The sequence below is a fragment of the Lactuca virosa genome, chromosome 4, assembly GCF_052849685.1.
Source record: "Lactuca virosa cultivar CGN04683 chromosome 4, Lactuca_virosa_CGN04683_v6, whole genome shotgun sequence".
NCBI lineage: Eukaryota > Viridiplantae > Streptophyta > Magnoliopsida > Asterales > Asteraceae > Lactuca > Lactuca virosa.
Genome location: NC_136429.1, coordinates 37850200 through 37862456, shown reverse-complemented (window position 1 = coordinate 37862456; position 12257 = coordinate 37850200). Strand labels below are relative to the sequence as shown.

At 32.8% G+C, this 12257-nt stretch overlaps 1 protein-coding gene across 1 annotated transcript; it reads right to left on the bottom strand.

Moving 5' to 3' along the window:
* Positions 1 to 1058: 1058 nt before the first annotated feature.
* On the bottom strand, positions 1059 to 1610 carry LOC145104296 (uncharacterized). The gene has a single exon (XM_079041561.1). It carries the CDS (start codon positions 1608 to 1610, stop codon positions 1059 to 1061), a length of 552 nt encoding a protein of 183 aa, XP_078897687.1.
* Positions 1611 to 12257: the final 10647 nt, after the last annotated feature.

The window sequence follows — 12257 nt, the reverse complement described above, 5'->3', positions numbered from 1 at the left end:
AGTTTGTTACCCGTTTGTCTTCCGTTGATATGTATCCACTCTCTCTCTCTCTCTCTCTCTCTCTCTGTCTATATATATATATATATATATATATATATATATATATATATATATATTCGTAAAAGGCTAACGACATAGTTTGTTGCCCGTTTGTCTTCCGTTGATATGTATCCACTCTCTCTCTCTCTCTATATATATATATATATATATATATATATATATATATATATATATATATATATATATATATATAAATTTAAGAAAAAAAAGAGACCATCATAAAGACTTTTCTTTTTCCACAACCCAAAAAGTAGCATTTAAACTTGACGAGTGACTAGCGTTATTATTTCCATTCTTCTGTCTTGCAAAAAAAACATCTTTAGAATATCTGGTTCCTGAAAACACACACCTCCAAATCCCAAAGGCCTAGAATCAGATCCGATCGGGTCAGAAGTGTCCACGACATGAGTGGGTCCTCACCAAACCATGCTGTTGTGCATCAACAACCACCGAGCAACAGAAACAGGCGAAGAGACCTCCACCTGTTGATCGTGGGAAGAAACAACAATAAAACAACTTCCTTGTGGCAACGTTGACCCGACAGCAGCTAATAGAACAATCTCGAACTAAAGGCAATCTTAATTCAAGGATTTTTCTTTTTGCCCAATTTCATGTTTGTTTATCGATGAATAAATGACCTTGACGACATTTGTGATTTGTCTTTTTGTCTTTTTTTAATTTTACGTCAAACCTAATAATCCTAATATTTTACTAATTTTAGTTGTTATAGAATGCATTCGTTTTCTATACATTGTCCTCCTTCGAACATGAATATAAAATATGTGTTCAACTCAAACATGTTGATTATCACCTACGTTGTAGGGACCTCGATTATTTTATAACCTTTCCTCGAAATTTTTAAATATTTATACCATTTCCAAAATTAAAAGTATAGTTATCCTTAAAGTGACAATTGATAAGCGGATAACGGAGTTCCTTTTAATCAAGTAGCATATACAAAGAAAACCAGACAACACGTATAATTAAATCAAAGATAACTAAACCGAACTTCTGATCATCGGAAAAGTAAAATCCGGCGAATGGGCGACCCTTGGTGACCTCGGAGATCTCGGAGGGAACTCCGAAACTTGATGTCCATCACAATTATAATATATTACCCCTGAAAACTCTGGCGGCTGACACTTCACTCCCATCAATATCTCTTTCTGCCACAAACCACCTTGTCCAAATCCTTCCTCCACCATTGCATCACCACCACGACCACCATCATGACCCCTTCCTCTTTTGTGGTTCACGATGAACGAGGTCATAGCCTTATTGCTAATGGTGGTGATCAATTGCTTTGGAGACTTTAAGGGTGATCTTGGTGCAAACTTTTCTTGATAATTATCTTCTCGACTTGAATCACACATCTTTTCAGTAGTACCACCGATGTTATCTGAACTTCCTTGATCTTTTCTTGAAGCCCGCTTTGCGTGGTTGGCACACAATGCGACTATGGCAGTTGCCATGACAAATAGGCCTATTCCAAGGGGTATGGAGATGCCAACATGATTGTTAGCAACATGCATCACACTCAAACGTACCATTTTGGTTGATAATATGATATGATAGAAGAAAGAAACGAGATACCAAATCTTGTTTATTTTTGGCGTGTATATATAGAGAGTTGGTGGTTAATATGCATTTAATATTCTTGGAAGGTAGAAGGAAAAGGTAGAAGGAAAAGGATGTTCAACCTCTAGCTAGTAGTAGGATTGATAAATGTTTTTTAGATAACTATGGAAGTTCTTAAGCTTTAGTGGGGTTTCTAATACCATTTTTTGGTGATATATGTGTAATAAAATTCACTTCCAATTCAAATCAAAAATCATTAAACCAACTTATTTATGATAAACAAATAAGTAATATCAACATGATAAAGCATATTAAAAAACGTTACAATTTTGATGAGTCAATTAAGAAATTGAGAATTGAGATGTTGGAACTTTTATATAAAAGGGCATTAACTTAACTTCTAGAAAGATAATGTATTTCTTGAAGATTGATAAGATTAAAGTTATATATTAATTGTTAGTTTAGGAGAAGAATACATCATCATACCCACAAATGCCAATGGGAGATAGTTAAGTCAACCCTCTTATTGCTGCTTTTGTAGACTTTAATTTCATGATTTCTATAGTTTGACCATGTCTTCTCTAATTGGACACAAAACCGACTTTAGGTGTTTATGAAAAGTTCGACCTTACTCTTGACCAATTCCACAACTACTTCTTTTCCATTTCTTTAATACTAGAAATTGATCATACAATATTTGTAATACTTCTAAGTGCAATCAGTTTCAAAACCATCAACAACTTGCGAACTTCTTTTTTTCTTTTTTCTTTTTATCTTCAATAAGAAGATTAGAATTGTTATGTGATACTTAACTTTATGCTGTCTCCAAGATTTAAAATATTGGATGAATACATGACTTAATGATGAATAACTATTTTTTTTAGCCAAAATAGTTTCCAAGGTTTTCGTGAAACAATATAATGGTTCGATAATTCCTTTTGATGTAGAAAGATATCTAAATACAGATTCAAGCTGATTAAATACATAATGAATTGAAGTGTATTTCTTTTTGAAAGGACAACTTATATTGAATTGACAATTGATTTCATACCGAATACTACTTCTATGAAAATACATTATCTAATTAACTAACTTACTAAACAGAAAAACTTCACAAACTTGCATTACCTAACTCGATGTTTGAACAGGATCTCCAACTAATTTAGAGACAAGAAAATTTATTTTATTTAAAGCCTCCAACCAAATTTAGTTGCAGGAAAATATTACAACTAACCGTTTTAGTACTAAAAAAGTCCCTTGAATCTATACAAAGTTGATGTGTCATGTCGACTTCTCTCTTTCAGAAACACTTGAACCACTTGACATAATTATGTAATTTCATATTTGTGTCATCTTAAGAAGGTAAAATTGTGGAAGTTTACAAACGCTTTGAATTAACAGATTGTTTTTGTTTTCTCACTTCTATAATTCTTATATTTGATTGATATGTTTGGTGGTTGACTGGTTGTTTAGCAACAATAACAGAGAAGTATTTCGCAACAAATGTCAATGTGTGGTAAATTATGTTTTATCTGAGAATCAACAGATTAAACAAAATGCTTCTTTCAGACATGTTTATGTAATTTCAGTTTTTATATATTTACCCATGTTCTTTTTTGGAAATTATATGTCCTTCTGTAAATTATACATGGATAAAACTAAAAGTGTACTATCGTGTGCACCTATAAAAAAATTGTGAAAAAAATGGTTGCTTTTCTCCATTAGTGAAAATATAGGGCCAAAATATTAATTATATGCATTGTGATTTTAGTCTTTTACGTAATTAATATTTTTATTAATTGCTAAATAAAATGAATTATCTGAATAACATGATTTTTTTTCGATGAATAAAAAATTCACCGTCATTTTAGTATAAAAATTTCAAGCAGCAGAAATTAAATATTTATTGATGTAAATGTTATCCCCTTCGCTTGAAAAATGTTGCAATCTTTTATTTGGAGTGAAAAAAATGGTTTTCTTATTTTAATAGCAATCCAACTTCTTATCCCTTATCAGTAAACACCACAAATCCACAATGTATAGATCAGATCATGATATTACTTATTTTAATAGTGAGAAAGGTTCATCACCTTGAACATTTACATGTTATTAGAGTTTAAAAAAAGACAACTATATTTTATAGCGAGAAACTGTTATATTCTATGCTACTTTACATGTTGCAAAAGTTGTAATGCGGAAAATAACAAAGATTGAAAAAAAAAACACATTTTGGAGGGGAAAAAATATTTTACATGACACCCTAAGAAATTGAAAAGAATGTATGGTTTTTAAATGTAGAGAGTTTTATTTATAATAGTAAAAATATTAAAAATAATAAAGAATAAAAATAATCTTTTGAATAATTACCAACTTACCATTGAAAAAAGAAGAAAAAGAGAGAACGAGTATTTTTTTTTTTGAATAGTTACCATTTAAAAAAGAAGAAAAAAAAAGAGAAAAGGTATATATAGAGAGATTTCCAACGGGTAAAGTAAACCGGTGCATTTTTAATTTGGTGGTAGGTATCCTGCTTGGAACCGGTACGCCATCGTTACCGGCAATAAATTCTTACTTATTTTTTTGAATAAAAACTATTGTATATGTCAAATAACAAATAATATATAGTTATATTTTGCTTGAGAATTATTCTACTTGTAAAGTAGCAAATAATATGTTATTTTGGGCACTACGAAAATATAGTTGTTTTTAAAAAATAATTGTTTTCAAGTGTCCTAAACATTTCTCAGACTGATTAACTTTTCAAGTCTATTTTTTAGTGTAAAAAATGATGTTTTGACTATTTCTTACTATGAGTCGGTGGATTACCCTGTAAAAAAAATACAATTTAAACATGCACATACTATTGTTTAAATAAAATAAAATCCAGAAAAGTTTCTAAAATTCATCTATGATATAGACTTAGTTATTGACCAATGATCACAAAAAGGCAAGTTCTATCTACAAGTTTGTTTTCCCATGAGATCGAAAGACGTCTTTAACGGTGAGCAGACAAATAGCATTAGAAAACAAAAAGACTTAAGCGAGAAGTTCAAATCATATTATAAGAAAAGTTTGAAATAGAAGACATACACCAAGCAACCCAATCAATTTTAGAAATTTTGGATCTACATTTAATCCAAGAAAAAATACTAATGCTAATATCATCCGCCATATTCAAAACAACTCGCATTTCTTTTCTGAAGACCATCCTATTTCTAGCCTTCCAAAGCATCCAAAGAGTGGAGTAAACAAGCGAAAAAAACACCTTCTTCAATTTATTTCCCGCATTGAACGAATTGAGCTTCACCACTAGATCTAAGCAAGAAGACGGCAAGTCTATCTCTGACCATCCAATAAGCCACCTCCAAACATCCGTTGCATAAGCACAAGAAAAGAATAAATGCTCCATAGTCTCATTTGAGCCATTACATAAAGGACAAAGAGTGGAAGAAATATTTATCCCACGTTTTTCCAAATTATAAACAGTTGGAATCCTGTCTTGTAACAACCGCCAAACAAAACAATTAATTTTTAATGGAATCCACTTCACCCAAACAAACTTACTCTCAGTATCACCATTACACATATCAATCACATATCTCAAACTTTTGACTGAAAAAACCCCGTTAGAATCTTTAATCCATTTCCAACTATCACACCCCTCATTGAAATGAAAGCCCGTCAACATGTTTGAGATTAATAAGAGCTGATCTGTCTCTCTTCCCCTTCTTAATTGCCTAATCCACTCCCATCTCCAATGCGTCACCACCCCATTATCAAAAACGGCCTTATCAATAATAAAACAATTTTTTCTATTCTCCACCGCATATAAGTTTGGACATACATCTTTTAAATGGACATCACCGCACCATTTATCCTTCCAAATGAAAGTTTTATCACCGGTACCAACCACCCGTCTAAACATGTTGTTAAGATAAATACCCATTTCCAATAATTCTCCTTCAATATCAGCAATGCTTAACCAAACGCCTTTCAAAGAACGTTTCGCAAGGGGCATTCCATCTATAAGGCTAAGATTATGAATAGACTTAATACAAGAACACCAAAACGAGTTGCTTCCATTTTTAAGATGCCACAACCACTTGACAAGAAGAGCCAGATTAGCCGAGTCAAGCCGACCTACACCAAGACCACCCATATTTCTTGGTTTGGTGACAACCTCCCACGCAACCCAATTAATTTTCTTTTTATTTTCGCCGCCACCCCATAAGAACCTCCTTTGAATGCTCTCAAGCAAGTTAATAATCTTTTTAAGAGCCCTGAATAATGAAAGAAAATAAAGAGGAAGACTGTTAAGCACAAAATTAACAAGAGTTAGCCTTCCCCCAAATGATAAAGACTTTGCTTTCCATTTAGAAAGTTTGGCTCTAAATTTTTCCACCACGGGACTCCAATATCTAGGAAGCTTCATGTTTGCTCCCACCGGTAAGCCAGGATACGTGAAAGGGAAGGAGGCCGGCTCACACTTGAGAATGCTAGCAAGCCTTTGAACCTCCAAATTATTGACACCAACTCCATATACCCTGCTTTTGTGCAAATTCACCTTCAATCCGGAGGCAATGAAAAAACAACGCAACAAGCGATTAAGATTAACAAAATTGACTTCTGACCACTCTCCAATAAAAGTAACATCGTCAGCATACATAAAATGTGAAATGGAAAAACTATTATTCGGGAGAGAAAGACCGTGAAAGTAATGAAGATCACAAGCAGCTTCCATAGAAACATGCAGACCCTCCATGCCGATGATAAAAAGAAAGGGTGCCAACGGATCTCCTTGCCTAACACCTCTCTTAATTTCAAATTCTTTCGTTGGTGCACCGTTTACTAAGATAGAAGCTCTACCGGATGTAAGACAACCCTTGATCCATTTTCTCCATTTCCACCCAAACTCCATTTGCTCCATAAATCTCCAGTTTAAGGAGTCAAATGCCTTATCAAAATCTAGTTTGAAAATTAAAGTTTTTTTCTTCACCTTTTTCGACCACGAGACGATTTCATTAAAAAATTGTGAAGTTGAAACCTTTATAATTGGAAATTTGTTTTCTTTTGAAGTCGGCAAACAATTGTATTTGAGATAACGGTTTATAAATCAAAAATTGATTAACAAATGATAACAACAACAATAAGTCCTCACCCTATATATACATATGTATATATATATATATATATATAAATATATATAGGATGGAGCATCTAATCATCATACACACTCAACCACGTGTGATCAATCACCTTAGCGTCCCAAGGCGGGGTGGTCAACCCAATAGCGCTATTATTGTCCATAACGTACCTCAAGAATACGGGCATAGTCATGGAGATTAGACTAAAAATGGTAATGCACTACAAGTACATGTAGCGTAAACAAACAATAGTTATACAATTAATGACTCACGTATAAATGTCCCAACAATGTCTCAATTGTGATAAAACAATAAAATGAAGTTGGAATATATTAGAACCACATGATACACCCAAAAAGTATTGAAAATTATAAAGTATGGGGTAGATTACTCACATTAGTCCCAAAACGAAATGCGTGTGTCGTACGATAGACGGTTCGGGTCAAAATGGCGTAGAACCTAATATAATTAATAGTTTTGGTTTAGGAACTGCTAAACGAGAATAGAGTACTAATACAAATAATTAGACACATATTCTTATATTAGATGAATTAACAATAATTCATTTTGATTATAATATTAAGGTATTCATTTGTTAAATGAATTTTAAATTGAATTAATTACTTTGCATAATTAATTTATATTTTCAATTTAGGCCAGATTTTAATAATTTCTTATTAAAATAATAATTTGCCCAATTATAATTATTTACAGATTTTAACAATTATTTATATGAAATAATCATTAAAATGCATTTTTACATGCTTAAATACTTAGGAAAATGGTTTTAAATAGTACACAGTATTGAAAAATTATGAACTTATTAGGAAATCAATATTTCATACAATATTAATTACTGTAAAATTTTTATATTTTTCTGAACTGTTTTAGTATTTATTTAATACTTTAATGATTAAACAACAACAAAATTCGGGAAAAATAATAAATGATTCCCAAAAATTCTGTAAAATTAACCATAGTTTTATAATATGATATAGAGCCCAGTGTATAAGTTTCGGATATTTGTGACTATGGGAAGTATTTTTTTATATATTTCATTATTAATTAATCAATAAAATCATAAATAATAGTAAACAGTAATATAAATGCATGAAACTTCATAAATTATGTTTAATCAATATATTGGTCATCCCAGAATTTTCTCAGAATTTATTGAATGCAAAAAGTATTTTATGTGAATTATTGCCCTACTTTATTGCAATAATTATAGTAATTCAATAAAAATAAGTTATTTTCTGAAAATTTCCAGAACTTCTTATTTTATTGATGAGATTCTGAGAAAAATCAAGTTTATGCATAAAATGAGTTTTAGATATTTTGGTGGATTTAATTTGTTTCTTGTATGAATTTGAAACTTTTAACAACATACCTTGATGAATGCTTCAAGATGGATGAAGATTTGAGTATAATAGATTGTTATTGGCTGGAATATGAGTATTTCTTAGATGAATTTCGAGATTGAGAGTGAGAGAAAGAATAGAGAAGGTTTAAGTGGTGAAGAGAATAATGTGTTGGGAGAAAAAGGAAAGGAAAGTGGATGAGAGGTGTGAGTGGGAGACCATGAGAATAATCTTTTTGCTTTTGGTGGTCTTCATAATTTCCCACTAACACAAGCATCTTTTACATAATTAATATAAGAGTTTTATAAAATTTAATGTAAAGTTTATAAAAATAGAGTTTTATAAAATTTAATGTAAAGTTTATAAAAATGGAGTTTTATAAAAGATGAGTTATTATTTGATTATAACAATCTACTTTGATTTGAAGTTTAATTATAGCATTCAAGTTTGATTCTTTTAAATTTAATTAGAGCATTATACTTTGATTTGATTTTAATATGGTATCATAATTTAATTTGATTATAGTTATAACGTTGTACTATACTATGTTGCTATTAACGTCAATTTATATCGTAGTGTATGAGTTTTGATCCTATTAGCGTCAAGTAATCTTGAGTAGGGTTTGAATGAGATTGAGAGAGGTTTCGTTTGTGATCTTTTTGAGTGTCCGACTTCGCAACGCAAGGTCCATAGACCCCGTTAAGCCATGATTTAGTGTCCTACACAATCCCGATGATTGTGCAATAGTGTTTTATCGCTTTGGTTCATTGTTTAGCACTGTTAAGGCTAAGGAATATCAAACACATGAACTTTCCAAATGATGTTTTCTCATTAAAATAGCGAATTGTACAGTGATTACATAACGTAAACCCTAACATACAAGGGTTAATGGAGTTGACCGGTTTAACTTGTTGACTTTGTTTGACTTTGACTTGACCGAAATTTGATGGTTGTCACATTATCCCCCCGTTAGAGGGAATTTCGTCCCGAAATTTGCATTTTGACTGGGACTTCAAGAGTTTGGAAAAAGATGTGGAAAACGTTTCGTAGTACAAGAAATTAATTTTGGTGAGGAACAACCCGCCTGATGTCACATAACGACCTTGGAAATTTCTTATTGTAACTTGAACTGAGTCGATTTAAAAGGAGTTTATTGTTTTGGGATGATAAAGTATTCTATGTGTGCTTTTATACTCCCTGTTTTATCCTTGGTATTACCACTATGAATATTTTATAACATAGTTAGCGAGTTCCATCATTACTTATGTTTCAACAAATTTTGACGAAATTTGCATTATAAGTCCTACCAGTTCTTTTATAGTAGCTTGGCGTAAACTAGTCGTATATCATTAAGATTGCAAGGGCATTCGGATGGGTGACCCCGCCTTAAGCCCACAACCAAACAAGGAACAGAGAATGAGGCGGAATCACACATTCTAAGTCCATAGAATCTTAATGATATATGACCATAATGTTTACACTAGCCATCATAGATTCCAGGGGCGTAGTATTATTGGGGCCAGGAGGGGCAGTGGCCCCCTCCTGATTTTTGGGCTAGAAGTAGGAATTGTAGTTCAAAATAAAATAGTTATAAGCCTGCTATCTTCAAACTTGGGCTTTGGCCCCTCCCGATTCCTAATCAGAATTGTCCAATACTCCAAATTCTCCAAGTGACCAAGCGGTATCAAGAAATCAAAATCGATTCATCCCTATTTGCCCAATTCGCTGCCTATCTCGCCTGCTGTTCGTTTGTCGTTGTCTCGCCAAGTCAGTCGCCTGGTCTCACTCTCGCCAATCGCCATCGCCAAGTGCCCAAGTCCCCATTCTCACTTCACAGAAATCATGTATGTAATCCCGAGACCCAAATCCTGTTCAGCTGTTCTTTCTTTTCTGATTGTAAGATTGTTGATTGTTGGTGTTGGCGTATTGCACTGCTGCTGCTGTTTTCTGTCAATCTGTTGCCTATTTATGCGTTACTACTGTCTTACTGAGTTTCTTTTTAATTTGGCTGTCATTTGCGATTTGGCGATTTGCCAATTTGATTTATAAGTTATGAACTTATAGATTTGGTTATTGTTGGTGTTGGGTCTTGTACTGTTGCTGCTGTTTTTAGTTTGATTTTTTTTTTATTTTTAGATTTCATTATTGATTTGGTTATGCTTAACAGCTAGACAGCTTCAAACAAAACTGAAAAGTGAAAACAAAGATTGATTTGGTTATTGTTAAATGAGTTATTGGTTATTGTTCAAATTTTGATTTTTGATTTTTTTGATTGAATCAATTGTTCCTTCATTTTGATTTTTCTAGATATAATCATGGGAAAGATGAAAACATTGAAAGAGAAATTGCTGTCTGCTTACTAATATATCATTCATAATCTGTTTTTAAAGATATTAAAGGCCGTCGGACTGAGTTGTAATTCTTTTTCTAAGTGTTTTTGGTGTTTATTTGTTGAAAACAATCTGTTATTATTATTATTATTTTTTTGTTAATTTCAGTTTATAATATTTTCGCCCCCCCCCCCCCCAAGTTAATTGTTCAAGCTCCGCCACTGATAGATTCACTAGTAAAAACCCTGAGTTTTTACATATATGATAAGACTTATTTGGGTTTTGCCGTGTTCTCAAGATTCATGGTTTATATACTTGAATTGATGCTAGTTTTAGTAATAAAAAGAAATTTAGAATTTAAACGTCGATGTTAGAAGCTTGTACAGATATTTAAGGGGTTAAAAAAAAATAAAGTTTTATTAGTTACCTATAGCGACACACAAGTCATAATTTGCATGTGTGAAGACTTGGAGTACTTTCTAATTGGTTCATCTGTGAAGACTTGGAGTACTTTCTAACTGGTTCAAATGTGAAGACTTGGAGTACTTTCTAATGAAAAATGTGCTACCGGGGAAATTCATCTAAATATTTCTCCCTCCAACATAGGCCCTTTTGCTCGGGACAAATAATCTTTTCCAACACTTTCTTGAGGTGATTGGCAAGAACTTTTGAAAGAACCTTATATAAACATCCAATAAGATTAATTGGCCTAAAATCTTTCAACATAAGCCGGTCACAAGATTTTGGCAATAAAGAAATGAAAGAGGAGTTACATCCTCTGGCCAAGGACCCATAAATTTCAAAATCTTTCGTAAACAAAGTAACTTCAGATTTTATCAACTCCCAATAGTGCTTCAAAAATTTGAACGTGAAGCCGTCACGACCCGGAGCTTTGTCGCTGCCGCAACACCAAATAGCCTCCTTAATTTCATCTACCGAGAAGGGGTGTGTAAGCATCACTCTATCATCTTCTGATATCTTCTTGAATCGATTTCTAATCAGCTTTGGCCAATCTAGTATTGGTTCATCGAATTCTTAGAAAAGAAGTCAAAAACCTCCTTAGTGAAGCATCATTCTCCCATATACCATCAATAGTGAGCCCGTGAATTCGATTCTTTCGCCTATTATTGTTGACAACCCCATGAAAGAACATGGAGTTCTCATCTCCATCAACATCCCATTTCAACCTCGCCTTCTGTTTAAGATCCATTCTATGAATTGTATTCTTTTTTTCCACAGTTGACGACTAGCCCGCTCCGGTGAAGATAGTGGTCGATCTTCTGCAATCAATTCGATTTCATCAATCTTCACAAGAAGTTCATGGTATTCCTTGCTTTCTTTGCTTTTCAGATCACGCCTCCATTCATTAATCTCATTTTTAGCAGCTATAAGTTTCTTTGCAAATCTCCTGTCAAGAGGTGCCACTAGGATTGGCACTAGACCATGCGTTATGAACAATATCATCCAAGCCATCTAACATAAGCCACGAGTTAAAGAATCTGAAGGGTGAAGGATCAAAATCAACATAATTGCTCACTAAAATAATCGGGCTATGATCCGAGAATCTTCTGGCTAATATTGTGGCAGTAGATAAACCCCATTTATTCATAAAAGCATCACACCCAAGAAAGCGATCCAACTTGCTGAGATTTTTTCCATCCTCGCTAATCCAAGTGTATTTTCGCCCACCAAGACGAAAATCAAAAAGATTGGCATCTCTTACGAAAGCATTAAATTCTTCCATGGACGTATCACAACCCCAATGAATGAAGATACATATGATA